Source organism: Strix aluco, chromosome 1 (genome assembly GCF_031877795.1).
Source record: "Strix aluco isolate bStrAlu1 chromosome 1, bStrAlu1.hap1, whole genome shotgun sequence".
Classification (NCBI taxonomy): Eukaryota; Metazoa; Chordata; class Aves; order Strigiformes; family Strigidae; genus Strix; species Strix aluco.
This window is the reverse complement of record NC_133931.1, coordinates 341,720-357,758: the sequence shown is the minus strand read 5'-3', so window position 1 is coordinate 357,758 and position 16,039 is coordinate 341,720. Positions and strand designations below refer to the sequence as shown.

The window sequence follows — 16,039 nt, the reverse complement described above, 5'->3', positions numbered from 1 at the left end:
CTCTCTCTTCCCTCTCTGTTTTCTCTGCACCCTCTTTCCCCTCCAGAAAGCCGCCGAGAAGCTGAAGGAGGAGGAGAGGAAGCGGCTGGCGGAGGTGGAGGCCCAGCTGGAGAAGCAGCGGCAGCTGGCCGAGGCCCACGCCAAAGCCAAGGCGCAGGCGGAGGCGGAGGCGCGGGAGCTGCAGCTCCGCATGCAGGAGGAGGTCACCCGGCGGGAGGTGGTGGCCGTGGACGCCGAGCAGCAGAAGCAGAACATCCAGCAGGAACTGATGCAGCTGCGGCAGAACTCTGACCACCAGATCAAGTCCAAGGTCAAGCTGATTGAGGAGGCCGAGTACAACCGCAAGAAGGTAGAGGAGGAGATCCGCCTCATCCGCCTGCAGCTGGAGAGCACCGAGAAGCAGCGGGTGGGCGCCGAGACGGAGCTGCAGGAGCTGCGGGCGCGCGCCGAGGACGCCGAGCGGCAGAAGAGGCAGGCGCAGGAGGAGGCCGAGCGCCTGCGCCGGCAGGTGAAGGAGGAGAGCCAGAAGAAGCGGGAGGCGGAGGAGGAGCTGAAGCGGAAGGTGCAGGCGGAGCGGGATGCGGCGCGGGAGAAGCAGAAGGCGGTGGCCGACCTGGAGAAGCTGCGGCTGCAGGCGGAGGAGGCCGAGCGGCGGATGCGGCAGGCGGAGGCCGAGAAGGAGCGGCAGATCCAGGTGGCCCAGGAGGTGGCCCAGCGCAGCGCCGAGGCCGAGCTGCAGAGCAAGCGGCTGTCCTTTGCCGAGAAGACGGCGCAGCTGGAGCTGTCGCTGCAGCAGGAGCACATCACCGTGGCCCACCTGCAGGAGGAGGCCGAGCGGCTGAAGAAGCAGCAGCTGGAGGCCGAGCGGTCGCGGGAGGAGGCTGAGAAGGAGCTGGAGCGCTGGCGGCAGAAGGCCAACGAGGCGCTGCGGCTGCGGCTGCAGGCGGAGGAGGTGGCCCACAAGAAGGCTCTGGCACAGGAGGAGGCGGAGAAGCAGAAGGAGGACGCGGAGCGGGAGGCCCGCAAGCGCGCCAAGGCGGAGGAGTCGGCCCTGCGGCAGAAGGAGCTGGCCGAGGAGGAGCTGGAGAAGCAGCGGGAGCTGGCAGAGGGCACGGCCCAGCAGAAGCTGGCGGCGGAGCAGGAGCTGATCCGGCTGAAGGCCGAGATGGACAACGGGGAGCAGCAGCGGCTGCTCCTGGAGGAGGAGCTGTTCCGGCTGAAGAAGGAGGTGAGTGAGGCCATCCAGAAGAGGAAGGAGGTGGAGGAGGAGCTGGCCAAGCTGCGGGCCGAGATGGAGATCCTGCTGGAGAGCAAGGCCAAGACGGAGGAGGAGTCGCGCTCCACCAGCGAGAAGTCCAAGCAGCGGCTGGAGGCCGAGGCCAGCAAGCTGCGGGAGCTGGCCGAGGAGGCCGCCCGGCTACGGGCCCTCTCCGAGGAGGCCAAGAGGCAGCGGCAGCTGGCGGAGGAGGAGGCCGGGCGGCAGCGGGCCGAGGCCGAGCGCATCCTGAAGGAGAAGCTGGCGGCCATCAACGAGGCCTCGCGGCTGAAGGCGGAGGCGGAGATCGCCCTGAAGGAGAAGGAGGCGGAGAACGAGCGGCTGCGGCGGCTGGCGGAGGATGAGGCCTATCAGCGCAAGCTGCTGGAGGAGCAGGCGGCCCAGCACAAGCAGGACATCGAGGAGAAGATCGCCCTACTGAAGCGCTCCTCGGAGAGCGAGCTAGAGCGGCAGAAGGGCCTCGTGGAGGACACGCTGCGGCAGCGGCGGCAGGTGGAGGAGGAGATCCGCGCCCTGAAGGCCAGCTTCGAGAAGGCCTCGGCGGGCAAGACCGACCTGGAGCGGGAGCTGAGCCGCATCCGCGGGGAGGCGGAGGAGGTGCAGCGCAGCCGGGAGCAGGCCGAGCACGAGGCCGAGCGGCAGCGGGCGCTGGCGCTGGAGGAGGAGGGCCGCCGGCGGGAGGCCGAGGAGAAGGTGCAGGCCATCCTTGCGGCAGAGGAGGAGGCCGGGCGGCAGCGGCGGCTGGCCCTGGAGGAGGTGGAGCGGCTGAAGGCCATGGTGGAGGAGGCCAGGCGGCAGAAGGAGCTGGCGGAGAAGGAGTCGGAGCGGCAGATCCAGCTGGCGCGGGAGGCGGCGCAGAAGCGGATCGCGGCGGAGGAGAAGGCCCACCTGGCCGCTGTGCAGCAGAAGGAGCAGGAGCTGCTGCAGACGCGGCAGCAGGAGCAGAGCCTCCTGGACCGGCTGCGGGAGGAGGCCGAGCGGGCCAGGCGGGCGGCCGAGGAGGCCGAGTTCGCCCGCAGCAAGGCCGAGCAGGACGCCAGCCTCTCCCGGCAGCGGGTGGAGGAGGCTGAGCGGCTGAAGCAGCGGGCGGAGGAGGAGGCGCAGGCCAAGGCGCAGGCGCAGGCGGACGCGGAGAAGCTGCGGAAGGAGGCCGAGCTGGAGGCGGCCAAGCGGGCGCAGGCGGAGCAGGCGGCCCTGCGGCAGAAGCAGCTGGCGGACGCTGAGATGGAGAAGCACAAGAAGTTCGCTGAGCAGACGCTGCGGCAGAAGGCACAGGTGGAGCAGGAGCTGACCAAGGTGAAGCTGCAGCTGGACGAGACGGACCACCAGAAGGGCATCCTGGACGAGGAGCTGCAGCGGCTGAAGGAGGAGGTGACCGACGCTGTGCGGCAGAAGGCCCAGGTGGAGGAGGAGCTCTTCAAGGTCCGGGTGCAGATGGAGGAGCTGGCGAAGCTGAAGAGCCGGATCGAGGAGGAGAACAAGGCGCTGATCCTCAAGGACAAGGACAACACGCAGAAGTTCCTGGCGGAGGAGGCCGAGAAGATGAAGCAGGTGGCGGAGGAGGTGGCCCGGCTCAGCGTGGAGGCCCAGGAGGCCGCCCGCATGCGGAAGCTGGCCGAGGATGACCTGGCGCAGCAGCGGGTGCTGGCGGAGAAGATGCTGAAGGAGAAGATGCAGGCGGTGCAGGAGGCCACGCGGCTGAAGGCTGAGGCGGAGGTGCTGCAGAAGCAGAAGGACCTGGCGCAGGAGCACGCCAAGCGGCTCCAGGAGGACAAGGAGCAGATGCAGCAGCGCCTGGCCGAGGAGACCGAGGGTTTCCAGAAAACCCTGGAGGCCGAGCGCCGGCGGCAGCTGGAGATCACGGCCGAGGCCGAGCGCCTCAAGCTGCACGTGGCGGAGATGAGCATGGCCCAGGCCAAGGCCGAGGAGGAAGCCAAGCGGTTCAAGAAGCAGGCGGAGGAGATCAGCGAAAGGCTGCACGAGACCGAGCTGGCCACGCAGGAGAAGATGACGCTGGTGCACACCCTGGAGATCCAGCGGCACCAGAGTGACCAGGATGCCGAGAAGCTGCGGAGGGCCATCGCCGACCTGGAGCAGGAGAAGGAGAAGCTGAAGCAGGAGGCGGCGCTGCTGCAGCAGAAGGCTGAGGAGGTACTGGGTGACGGGTCCCCCTTAGCGGTGGTGGCATGCAGGGAGCCCTTCCCTCTCCCCAGCCGCCCCGCGCCATGTCCCGGCTTCGGGAGCCGCGCCGGCCGGTCCCCGAGGACTGTCATTGCTCCACCGGGCGCGGAGCTGCCAGCACCCTCCAGGAGGCGGAGGCGTCGTTCAGTCTCCCCTCGCCCCCTCAGCATCCATCTCCCCCCTGCCCGGGGGGGTCACGGTGAGCGGCTGCTGGGGGGGCAGGACCCCCAGGTGTGGGTCGGGGACACGCACAGAGGTGGCAGTGCTGCAGAGCCCGCAGGGAGGTGTCAGAGCGGGGCCTGCCCTCCGCTGCGGCGGCAGGAGCGGTGATCCCCACCACCCATGCTGGCTTCTCGGCCCCGTGGCACGTCCTGCCTTAGTCCCCTCCATAGCAAAGAGCCGCCCCCTGCCCCAACACCAGCGGGGGGTCCCCCGCCCTCGTGTCTCCTCCCTGCTCGTTGCACCCACGCGTTGTTTGCTGTGGCTCCCTAACCCCAGCTCTGCTCCCATAACGCTTAACCGCCAAGGCGGAGCGGTCGGGTGACTCTGCACCCCCTGCAGCCCGGTGCCACCCCTCCTGCCCGCCCTCCTGCCCCCCCCGCCCCCCCCCGGTGCTGCCCCCTGGGCAGAGGCTGCTCTGACTCTGCCGTCCTCTCTCCCACCCCAGATGCAGGTGGCCCAGCAGGCGCAGCTCCGCCAGGAGACGCAGCTCCTCCAACAGACCTTCCTGACAGAGAAGGACGTGCTGCTGCAGAAGGAGAAGTTCATCGAGGAGGAGAAAACGAAGCTGGAGAAGCTCTTTAAAGACGAGGTGAACAAAGCCCAGAACCTGAAGGCGGAGCAGGAGCGGCAGCAGAAGGAGATGGAGCAGGAGAAGCAGCAGTTGAAGGCCATGCTGGATGAAGCCCAGAAGCACCAGAAAGAAGCGGAGGAAAACGTCCGGCACAAGCAGGAGGAGCTGCAGCAGCTGGAGAGACAGCGGCAGCAGCAGGAGAAGCTGCTGGAAGAGGAGAACAAGAAGCTGAGGGAGAGGCTCGAGCAGATGCAGGAAGAGTACAAGGCTGCCCTGGCCCAGACGCGAGAGATCATGATCCAGACGGACGACCTGCCCGAGGAGGCAGCGGTTACGGCGGCGCAGCTGCCGGAGAGCAAAGCGGTGCCCAACGGCAGAGACGCAGTGGACGGCTTAGCCCAGAACGGGGAGCCGGAGTTCGCCTTTGAGGGCATCCGCCAGAAGGTGTCTGCGGAGAAGCTGGCTGACGCCGGCATTCTGAGCAAGGAGAGCTTCGAGAAGCTGGCGAAGGGTGTGGTGAGTGTTGGTGAGCTCTCGCAGAGGGAGGACATCAAGAAGTATCTGCAGGGCAAGAGCAGCATCGCCGGTTTGTTAATCAAACCCAGCAATCAAAAGATGAGCATCTACGAAGCCATGAAGAAGCAGCTGCTCAGCCCGGGCACCGCGCTGGTCCTCCTGGAAGCTCAGGCTGCCTCCGGCTTCATCATCGACCCTGTGCGCAACGCCAGGCTCTCGGTGAACGAGGCGGTGAGAGAGGGGGTGATCGGGCCGGAGCTGCACAACAAGATGCTGTCGGCTGAACGGGCGGTAACCGGCTACAAGGACCCTTACACGGGCGACAAGATCTCCCTCTTCCAGGCCATGACGAAGGAGCTGATCGTCCGGGAGCACGGCATCCGCCTGCTCGAGGCCCAGATCGCCACCGGCGGCATCATCGACCCCGTGCACAGCCACCGCCTGCCTGTTGAAGCTGCCTACCAGCGCGGCTACTTCGACCAGGAGATGAACCAGATCCTCTCTGACCCCAGCGACGACACCAAGGGCTTCTTCGACCCCAACACGCAGGAGAACCTCACCTACATGCAGCTCATGGAGCGGTGTGTGACTGACCCAGACACGGGGCTGTGCCTCCTGCCGCTCACCGACCAGGCAGCCAAAGCGAGGGAGCTGGTCTACACCGACAAAGAAGCGAAGGATGTCTTTAAGAAGGCCACGGTGACGGCACCGTTTGGCAAGTTCCAAGGGAAGACAGTGACCATCTGGGAGATGATCAACTCTGAATACTTCACTGAGGACCAAAGGCGGGACCTGATCCAGCAGTACAGGACTGGCAAAATCACGGTGGAGAAGATCATTAAGATCATCATCACGGTTGTGGAGGAGAGCGAGAAGAAGAGCCAGATGTGCTTTGAGGGCCTCCGGGCCCCGGTGCCCGCCGCTGAGCTGCTGGAAAGCAAAATCATCAACAAGGACCTCTACAACCAGCTGCACCAGGGCAAGAGGTCTGTGAAGGAGGTGGCGGAGATGGAGTCTGTGCGGCAGTACCTGAGGGGCACAGATGCCATTGCCGGTGTTCTGGTGGAGTCGACGGGCCAGAAGCTCACCTTCTACGACGCCCTGAAGAGGAACCTGCTGAAGCCGGAGATCGCCCTGTCCCTGCTGGAAGCGCAGGCTGCCACCGGCTACATCCTCGACCCCGTGAGGAACAAGCTGCTCTCCGTCGACGAGGCGGTGAAGGCCGAGGTGGTGGGGCCAGAGTTTCACGAGAAGCTGCTGTCCGCTGAGAAGGCGGTGACCGGCTACAAGGATCCCTACACGGGCCAGACGGTTTCGCTCTTCCAAGCGCTCAAGAAGGGCCTCATCCCCAGCGACACCGGTGTCCGTCTGCTGGACGTCCAGCTCGCCACCGGAGGCATCATCGATCCCGTGAACAGCCACCGGCTCCCGCTCGAGGTCGCCTACAAGCGCGGCTACTTGGACCCAGAGATAAAGGAGGCTCTGGCCGAGCTCCGCGACGACGCCAAGGCCTTCTACTGTCCCAACACCCAAGAGCACCTCAGCTATGCCCAGCTGCAGAAGAGCTGCCACCGCGACAAGCAGACGGGCTTCTGCCTGCTGCCGCTGTCGGACAGAGCCATCCAGGCGCAGCAGGAGGAGGTCTACACGGACAGCCAGGCGAAGGAGTGCTTCGACAAGGCGACCATCGAGGTCCCGGTGGGCAGCCTGAGGGGCCAGACGATGACCATCTGGGAGCTGATCCACTCCGAGTACTTCACGGAGGAGCACAGGCGGGAGCTCCTCCGGCAGTACAAGACGGGCAAAGTGACCATCGAGAAGATCATCAAGATTGTGATCACCATCATCGAGGAGGCAGAGACCAAAAAGCAGGAGAAGCTGACGTTCAGCGGCCTGCGGGCGCCTGTACCTGCCAGTGAGCTGGTGGAGTCCCGCGTCATCAGCAAAGCCCAGTACGAGCAGCTGAAGGAGGGCAAGAAGTCGGTGAAGGATCTCTCTGAGACAGATGCGGTGAGGAGGTTCCTGCATGGCGGCGACTGCATTGCCGGCGTCTACGTGGAGGCGACCAAGGAGAAGCTGAACATCTACGAGGCCATGAAGAGGAACCTGCTGAGGCCCAGCACTGCCGTGGTCCTCCTGGAGGCCCAGGCAGCGACCGGGTTCTTGATCGACGCCGTGAAGAACCGGAAACTCTACGTCAACGAGGCCGTGAAGGCCGGCGTAGTCGGGCCCGAACTGCACGAGAAGCTGCTGTCTGCCGAGAAGGCTGTCACTGGGTACAAGGACCCCTACTCGGGCAACACCATCTCCCTCTTCCAGGCCATGAAGAAGGGCCTCATCGTCAAGGAGCACGGCATCCGCCTGCTCGAGGCCCAGATCGCCACTGGCGGCATCATCGACCCCGTGCACAGCCACCGCCTGCCCGTGGAGGTGGCCTACCAGCGCGGCTACTTTGACCAGGAGATGAACCAGGTCCTCTCCGACCCCAGCGATGACACCAAGGGCTTCTTCGACCCCAACACCCACGAGAACCTCACCTACATGCAGCTGAAGGAGAAGTGCATCGAGGATCCTGAGACGGGCCTGTACCTGCTGCCTCTGCGGGAGCCCGAGAAGCCCACGGTGGTGGAGACCACCCAGGTGTACACGGAGGCGGAGACGCGGAAGGTGTTTGAGGAGACGCAGGTGGACATCCCCGTGGGCAGCAGGGCGGGCTCCTCCATGTCGCTGTGGGAGATCATGCACTCGGACCTGCTGCCCGAGGAGCAGAGGAAGCAGCTCATGGAGGAGTTCCAGTCAGGCCGTGTGTCCAAGGAGCGCATGATCATCATCATCATCGAGATCATCGAGAAGACCGAGATCATCCGGCAGCAGAACCTCACGTCCTACGACTACGTCCGGCGCCGCATCACAGCTGAGGACCTCTACGAGGCCAAGATCATCTCTCTGGACATCTACAACCTGCTGAAGCAGGGCTCCAAAACCTTCCGGGAGCTCCTGGACGTTGAGACGGTCTGGAAGTACCTCTACGGGTCGGGCTGCGTGGCTGGCATCTACATCCCCTCTTCCAAGCAGAAGCTCAGCATCTACCAGGCGCTGAAGAAGGGGCTGATCACCTCCGAAGTGGCCCGCTCCCTCCTGGAGGCCCAGGCTGCCACCGGGTTCATGATCGACCCCGCAAAGAACGAGATGCTGACCGTCGACGAAGCAGTCAGGAAAGGTGTGGTGGGGCCTGAAATCCACGACCGGCTCCTGTCGGCAGAGAGGGCCGTGACCGGTTACAGAGACCCGTACAGCGAACAGAAGATTTCCATCTTCCAGGCCATGAAGAAAGATCTCATTCCCAGTGAAGAGGCCCTCAAGCTCCTGGACGCACAGATAGCCACCGGCGGTGTCATTGACCCGCACCTGGGCTTCCACCTGCCCCTGGAGGTGGCCACCCAGCGGGGCTTCATCAATAAGGACACATACGACATGCTCTCCGAGCCCAGCGAGGTGCGGAGCTACGTGGACCCGTCCACAGAGGAGAAGCTCAGCTACACGCAGCTGCTGAAGCGGTGCCGGAAGGACGAGAAGAGCGGGCTCCTCCTGCTCCCGCTCTGCGACACGAGGAAGCTGACCTTCCGGGGGCTGCGGAAGCAGATCACCGTGGAGGAGCTGGTCCGTTCGCAGGTGATGGACGAAGCCACCGCCCAGCGCCTCCAGGAGGGCCTCACCTCCATCGAGGAGGTCTCCAAGAACCTGAAGAAGTTCCTGGAGGGCACCAGCTGCATCGCCGGCGTCTTTGTGGACTCCACAAAGGAACGGCTGTCCGTGTACCAGGCCATGAAGAAGGGGATCATCAGGCCAGGCACCGCCTTCGAGCTCTTGGAGGCGCAGGCAGCCACGGGGTACGTGATCGACCCCATCAAGGGCCTCAAGCTGACGGTGGAGGAAGCTGTGCGGATGGGTATCGTGGGCCCCGAGTTCAAGGACAAGCTGCTCTCTGCCGAGAGGGCGGTCACCGGCTACCGGGATCCCTACTCCGGCAAGCTCATCTCCCTCTTCCAGGCCATGAAGAAGGGCCTCATCCTGAAGGACCACGGGATCCGCCTGCTTGAGGCCCAGATCGCGACGGGCGGCATCATCGACCCTGAGGAGAGCCACCGCCTGCCCGTGGAGATCGCCTACAAGAGGGGCCTCTTCGATGAGGAGATGAATGAGATCCTGCTGGACCCCAGTGACGACACCAAGGGCTTCTTCGACCCCAACACCGAGGAGAACCTCACCTACCTGCAGCTCATGGAGCGGTGCATCACCGACCCCGAGACCGGCCTCTGCCTCCTGCCCCTGAAGGAGAAGAAGCGGGAGAGGAAGACCTCCTCCAAGTCCTCCGTCCGCAAGCGCCGGGTGGTGATCGTCGACCCGGAGACGGGCAAGGAAATGTCTGTGTACGAAGCCTATCGTAAGGGCCTCATCGACCACCAGACCTACCTGGAGCTGTCGGAACAGGAGTGCGAGTGGGAGGAGATCACCACCTCCTCCTCTGATGGCGTGGTGAAGTCCATGATCATCGACCGGCGCTCGGGGCGCCAGTACGACATCGACGATGCCATCGGCAAGGGCCTGATCGACCAGTCGGCCCTGGACCAGTACCGCTCGGGCACCCTCTCCATCACCGAGTTCGCGGACATGCTCTCCGGCAATATGAGTGGCTTCCGGTCGCGGTCGTCCTCCGTGGGATCCTCCTCCTCCTACACCGTCAGCCCAGCCCCCACGCGAACGCAGATCTCCATGTGGAGCGACCCGACAGAGGAGACCGGGCCGGTGGCGGGCATCCTGGACACGGACACCCTGGAGAAGGTCTCCATCACCGAGGCGATGCGCCGCAACCTCGTGGACAACATCACGGGGCAGAGGCTGCTGGAAGCCCAGGCCTGCACTGGCGGCATCATCGACCCCAACACCGGGGACAAGTGCTCCGTCGCCGACGCGGTGAACAAGGGCCTGGTCGACAAGATCATGGTGGACCGCATCAACCTGGCGCAAAAGGCCTTCTACGGCTTCGAGGACCCGCGGACCAAGACCAAGATGTCGGCGGCGCAGGCCCTGAAGAAGGGTTGGCTCTACTACGAGGCCGGGCAGCGGTTCCTGGAGGTGCAGTACCTGACGGGGGGCCTGATCGAGCCCGATGTCGAGGGCCGCGTCTCCCTGGACGAGGCGCTGCAGAAGGGCACCATCGACACGCGCACGGCCCAGAAGCTGCGGGACGTGAACACCTACTCCAAGTACCTCACCTGCCCCAAAACCAAGCTCAAGATCTCCTACAAGGACGCGATGGACCGAAGCATGATCGAGGACGGGACCGGCCTGCGGCTGCTCGAGGCCTCCTCCCAGTCCAGCAAGGGCTACTACAGCCCCTACAACGTCAGCAGCGCCGGCTCCACCTCCGGCTCACGCTCGGGCTCCCGGACCGGCTCCCGCTCGGGCTCCAGGCGAGGCAGCTTCGACGCCACCGGCTCCGGCTTCTCCATGACCTTCTCTTCCTCCTCCTACTCTTCCTCGAGCTTCGGGCGCAGATACACTGCCGGTCCCCTGAGCACCGCGGCCGCCCTCGCCTCGTCCCTCCTGAGCGGGAGCTGCGGGCTGGAGGCGAGCGGGAAGCGCCCGGGGCTGCGCGGGCCCCCCCCACTCCGCGTGGCCTGAAACCTGCCGGCCCCCGCCCGAGGAACCCGCCTCCTCGCCCGCTCCGCATGTGCCAACGCTGCTGGCTAATCACTAGTATTTTTTTTTTAATTTTTAAACTCCGTTCTTCTTCCAAAGCAGTGCCTAAAGTTTAACCAAAAAGACTAGACTAATATATTAATATATACGATTGTTCTGACAGTATTTGTATATTACGAGGTGAGAGAGAAAACACACTACCCTCCCGGCCCGGCCGCCCCGAGACTGCTGCCGCTCCTGCCCTCTGTGGAGCCGATCCCGCCCGCCCGGGCGCGGCCAGGCAGAGCTGGAAAACAGGAGAAAACTTCCATCTTTCCATCGAACCACTTCGCCACTCTTCGTAACTCACCCCGCCGGCTTCACCCCCCTGCACCCCCAAGGAGGAGACGACCCTGTCCCCGCGGCCAGCGGGCCGGAGGAGGACACCGTGGGATGGCCGCAGACGCTCCGCACCGGGACCCCTTCGCCCGCCCTCGGCGCGGGGGGGAGCCACCAGCTCCCCCTGGCTTGGCCTCCCGGCACATCCCTGCCACCGCGCCGCGGAGCCGGTGCCTCGACCGTAAGTGCCCGCTGGCGCTGCCCCGCGCTTCCGCACCGTGCGGAGGGACCTGCCGCCGCTTCGCCCGCCGAGGGGCTTCGCCGGGCGCCTGCCGCCACCTCCGCCAGCCCGCCCGCCCGCCGCCGCGCTTGGCTCTCCCCGGCCCGCGGGGCTTGTGCCGCTGGTAGCCGGCGGCCGGCGCCGGCTGCTGCCTGCCTGCCTGCCCGTCTGTCTGTCTGTCTGTCTGTCCGTCCGTCTGCCTCTCCGTGTATCTGGGAAGTGCTCCGCACAAGGTCGATTTCTTAACACTGATGTGGCTTTCACAAATTGACAGGCCTCCGCCAGAGCCCACACCCTGAGCTCGGCAGAGCCGGCGCTGCCAAACCCAGCCCGGCTCCGCGCGCGGCGCCTGCGCCCAGACCCCAGCGCGACCCGGGGGCTCTCCAGACCCTCCTGAGGGGCGTGGAGGCCGCAGGACCCTCCAAGCAGAGGGAGGGTCGTGGGACGCTGCGGCAGCTTGCTGTGGCCTCTTGTTAGGAAAAAAAAGGCGGATCTCTGTCAAACCGGACTCCTTTTCCTCCTCGTGGTGATCCCTTCCTCCCGCTCCCCCTTCCCTCCACCCGCAGTAACACGCTTTCTCTCTGGCAGACGTCTTTTTCCAGTCCCACCAAAGACGTCCCCGTGCCGCTGGGCCAGTTCCTTAGCTGGGTCTCCGACGTCAGCAGGTCGTGGATGGGCTCACGGGGAGCCCGGGACGCGGCGGCGCCTCGGCCGCGCTCACCGGCGCAGGTAACGCCGACCTTCCCCGCCTGTTCCCCCCGGCCTGCGGTCGCGGGGCCGGTGCCGGGCTTTAGCTGGGTGCAGGGTTCTTGGGGCGGTGACGCCACGATGCCCAGCGGGTGTCGTTTTCCCTCCCCGCTCCGGCTTGGGGTACGGTTGCCTGCGGCAGAGGCTTCCCAGCCCCGCTCGGGGGGGTGTCGCGGCGGGGGGAGCGAGCGGGCTGGCGCGGGGCGGGCGCGCGCGGCGCTGCCGGCTGGGCTCGATGGCTTCACCTCCCGGAGCAGCCTCCCTGTCTCATCCCATCTTTTCTGTTCGCTTTGTTGTAGTGTGGCTGGATGTCCATCCCAACTCCCCCCACCGCTGCCACGGAGCCCGTACCCCCGGCCCGGGGCGAGGGGGACCGCGCTCGAGGATGCTGGGACAGGCCCCCTCTCCCTTTGCCAGAGTCCCCGGGCAGAGACCGGGGGTCGCACCGCCCGGGCGCGGGGGCTGCCCCGTGCCACCGGAGCCCCCAGGCCGGCAGTGGGGTGCCCCGGCCCCCCGCACCCGGCCCAGCCGGCCCCGGCCCCCCCAGTGGCGCCCACGAGGCCGCCGGGCCCTGCCCTCGCCCCCCGCCTGGGCTGCACCCCCTCCTCCCCGGGGACGGCCTCCCGGCACGGTGCCACGGCTCGCCCGCGGATCTCCACAGCACCTCTCCTCCTTCCCGCCTGCTCTCATCTGTAAACCGAGTCATGTTATTCCTCAGCGTTCGTTGTTATTATTCTCCTCATTATTCAGTTTTGCTTTTGCATGACATGCTGATGTGGGCGACTGTGCCATACCCAGCCTGCGCCGGGGCTCCCGCTCCCTCGGGGCCCCGCGCTCCCTGATTTCCCACTCATTTCTCATCAGGGCAGCAGGGGCTGATCAATAATCCAAAAGCATCTCTTTTGGGGGGCAAAAACACTAAAAAAACCTAACCTGTATATACTGAGAAGTGTTTGTAAAACATGCAGTATGGACCCATGGCTCTCCCCAGCGAGGTCAGTAAAAGCGATCCTAAAACCAGCCGGCAGCTCCGCGTGGTCTGTTCGCCCTCGCGGCTCCTCGCTGGTGGCCGCGCCGTGCCGCGGGTCGCGGTGGAGTGTGCTGGGGCACCGGGGGTCCGGCCAGCCCCCGGCATGAGCGCGGCATCGCCGCGGCACCGGTCTCGGCCCCGGGGTCGGGTGTCTGTGGAGGTGAGCCGGGGTCTCCAGGCCAGCGGGCAGCCCGGGCAAATTTGGGAGACGCCGGCGTGGACGGGTGCCCGCTTGGGAGGTTCGATGGCGCTGGCTGGTGCCACCGGAGCCACATGGGACCCCGCCGGGGCTGGGGGCTGGTGGGGTCTTCCCGGAGCAGCAGGACGGTGCCGGGAGCGGCTGAGCGTGTGGGGTGCAGCCCCCCAGGGCCGGCTGGGGCAGATGGCAGCAGCTTGGGAGCACCGTTAATTGGTTGTATGTCTGCAATTAGCGGCAGCGTGGCTGCCTGCCGCAGGACGCGGCCGTTGGAGGCGGGGGGAGCATCCCCCGTGCGGGGGTGGTCATGGGCTGCTGTGCCTATCACAAGGGGGCTCAGGATGGGTCCCGGGGAGGGCAGCGAGGATGGGGCTGGCGCGGGCTCCACCTCACTGCCCCCACGGATACCCCCTCTTCCCCCCCCACCTTCCCGAGCCCCCCCAAGGCCAGACACCTCCTGAGCCCACCGAGACCCCTCTGCGCCCAGGGCTGAACCCCCCGGCCCAGCCCCTCCCCGTGGGTCAGAAGCCCCTCAGCTCCCCGCGTCCAGCTCCCCCTCCCCGGGTGAGGGACCCCCCAGCTCCTGGGCGACCCCCAGACTTTGGGACCCCTTTCCCTTCTCGGGGTGGCTCCTTGTTTGCCCTGGCACGTTGCCGGCAGACACGTGCACCCTGAAACGTGCCACGGGGCCATGTGTGCCACAGGCCGCCCCGGTTCGAGGGGTCCTGCCCACCCCCGCGCCTTCTCGCCGGGACGCCGTTGCCCTGTGCTCTGCCGCTGGGGTTTCCTGGGCTGGTTCGGGCTCAGCTCATAAGGCTGGAAAAGCCCCAAACCCAGGGTGTTTGTCTCCTGCCTCCCCCCGCGTCCTGCCTGCCCCCAGCGAGGGCGCCGGCCGTGCTGGGGTGGAGGGGCCTGATCCTGGGTCAGGTTGCCATGGCTCAGTTCGGGCTCGGTCCGTGGCTCAGAGGGACACAGGGGGGCCGGGACGAGCCGGAGGGGCTGGCAGGTCTGGCTGGCACCGAGCGAGATAGGGGAGCAATCCCGGGTCAAAAAAAAAGGGGTTGGGAAATGCAGGAATGGCCGCCCCAAGCGGTGCTCGTCCCGGCAGCGGAGACCGAGCCGAACAGAGCCAAAACCCGCAGGTACCGGCGAGGGCTGCCAGGCCGGAGCAGAGGCTGGAGGTTGGGGGTCCCAGCCAGGGGTGGCCCTGGCTGGTGGGGACATGACAGTCCCTGGGGGCGGACACACGGTGACACCCCGAGACGTCTGCGCCCCCCCTCCCCACCCGCCCTCTGCTCTCCTTGCAGAAGCACCGGGACGACACCGACGATGCCGGGGAGAGCGTGGAGGGGTCGTCGCCAGCCGGGGAGGAGATGGAGAGGTAGAGGCACTGCTGGGCACCGCGGGCCGGGCCTCTGCACCGCGACGAGGGGAGCTGGGGCCGATCCTGCACTGTCCTGGGGGTCCGGGCCAGCCGCCAGCACGGGGAGGGTGCGGGTCACCTGCCAAGAAACAACCCCCCCCCGGGTGAGCAGGGGTGGGTGCTGAGGGCAGCGGTGCGGGCAGGGCTGCAGGCAGAGGTGTGGGCAGAGCCGCCGTGGCCGTGCAGCCCCACAGCCTGGTCGTGCCCGGTCTCTCGGCAGAGCATGGCGCTGGGGCGAGCGGCCAGAGGCACTGGAGCAGCTGCTGGCCCTGTGGCGCTGGCTGGAGGCCCTGGAGCGGAGGTTGCCCGTCCCGCCAGAGCCCGGCCCGGCCCCGCAGGTAACGGCTGGCACCAGGCGCAGTGGCTGTCAGGACCCGGCCCGTGTCGCCACCGAGGCTGGTGAGGTCGTGGTGTCCCCTGAAACAGGGGACGGTGCCTGGCCACGGCTGACTTGGCACGGCCCCGCCAGCCTGACGGTGATAGCGGTGGCACCGCGGGCTGGGCAGGGTCCCGCGTCCCCACCGACACCCCGTTGGCTGCCGTGGGCTCGGGGCTGGTGGCTCCCATGTCCCTGCCGGTGCCGGTGGCATCGCCGGTGCTCCGGGCTCGGCCGTGTGCCACCGCACTGCTGCCAGGGGGGTGCAGCCGCGTCCCCCCGCCCGGGCACGGCTGTGTCCCTGCTGTCCGGCCCTCACGTGTCCCCCCGCTCCGTGCCGTGTCCGGCCGCAGCTCCCGCCACCCCCGGCTGTGCCGAGCGGGGGCCGCCGCAGCCCCCCCTGCCCCTCGCCACCCCCCAAACCGTCCCTCGCCGGCTCCTTTTGTCGGGCCCGGCGGCACGCGGGCCCCCGGCGCACGCATGGCAGCACAAACTGAAAGGGCCTTTCACCGCCGCCGTGGCGCGGACAAAGCCGAGGCCGCGCCGAAACCCACCCGGCTCCCGGGATCTGAGGCGGCAGATTCCAGCCGCCCGCTCCCAGCCGGTGCCCGGCGCTGGGCTCGCTCGGCCCGGCGTGCCCGTGTCACCCCCCGCCCGGTACCCGGCGAGCTCCGGCGGGAGGCAGCCGGTGACGTCGCGAAGGAGCTGCCTTGTCGCCACGCGGTGCCGTGGGGGGCCTGGGGGGTCCCCTAGGCTCGTGCGTGCCCCCACAGCCCCCCCAGTGCTCAGCGCCACCGGCTGGGCCCTGTTGAGCTGGGGGTGCCCAGGAGCCCCCCGAGGGTGCCGGGTGCCGCATCCAGCGCTGGGTGCAGAGCTCCTGGGTGCTCCTGAGCAGGGGGTGGTGGCGGGGGGAGCTGGGGTCACATTAATCCCCCACTGTGTCGAGCAGACAAAGCCCCCGGCCCCTCCACCTGCTTCCCTGCAGCGCGGATCCTCCCCCCCGGACCCGCCCGAGGGGCACCCGCTCCTTTGGGGGGGGCAGGACCCCCACCCCGAGGGTCCCTCGCCGGGGGGGGGGGCCGCTGTGCCGGAGCTGGGCTCAGGGAGGCCGAGGATGGGGCCCGCACCACGTGCGCCACGGGCAGGAGCTGTGTCGTCCCCCCCGCCGTCGTCGTCCCCCCCCCCCCCCCCCCCCCCCGG

The 16,039-nt window shown here is 67.2% G+C and overlaps 1 protein-coding gene across 1 annotated transcript in view; it reads left to right on the top strand.

Annotated features, from left to right (window-relative positions):
* Positions 1 to 16,039, top strand: part of PLEC (plectin) — a 51,084-nt gene that overhangs the window by 16,871 nt on the left and 18,174 nt on the right. Inside the window, 10 exon segments of the mRNA XM_074845960.1 lie at positions 47 to 3,427; positions 4,125 to 10,442; positions 10,750 to 11,191; positions 11,342 to 11,529; positions 11,656 to 11,732; positions 12,806 to 13,190; positions 13,476 to 13,604; positions 13,745 to 13,835; positions 13,921 to 14,202; positions 14,684 to 14,801. Coding sequence (XP_074702061.1) covers positions 47 to 3,427; positions 4,125 to 10,442; positions 10,750 to 11,191; positions 11,342 to 11,529; positions 11,656 to 11,732; positions 12,806 to 13,190; positions 13,476 to 13,604; positions 13,745 to 13,835; positions 13,921 to 14,202; positions 14,684 to 14,801 — 11,411 coding nt within the window.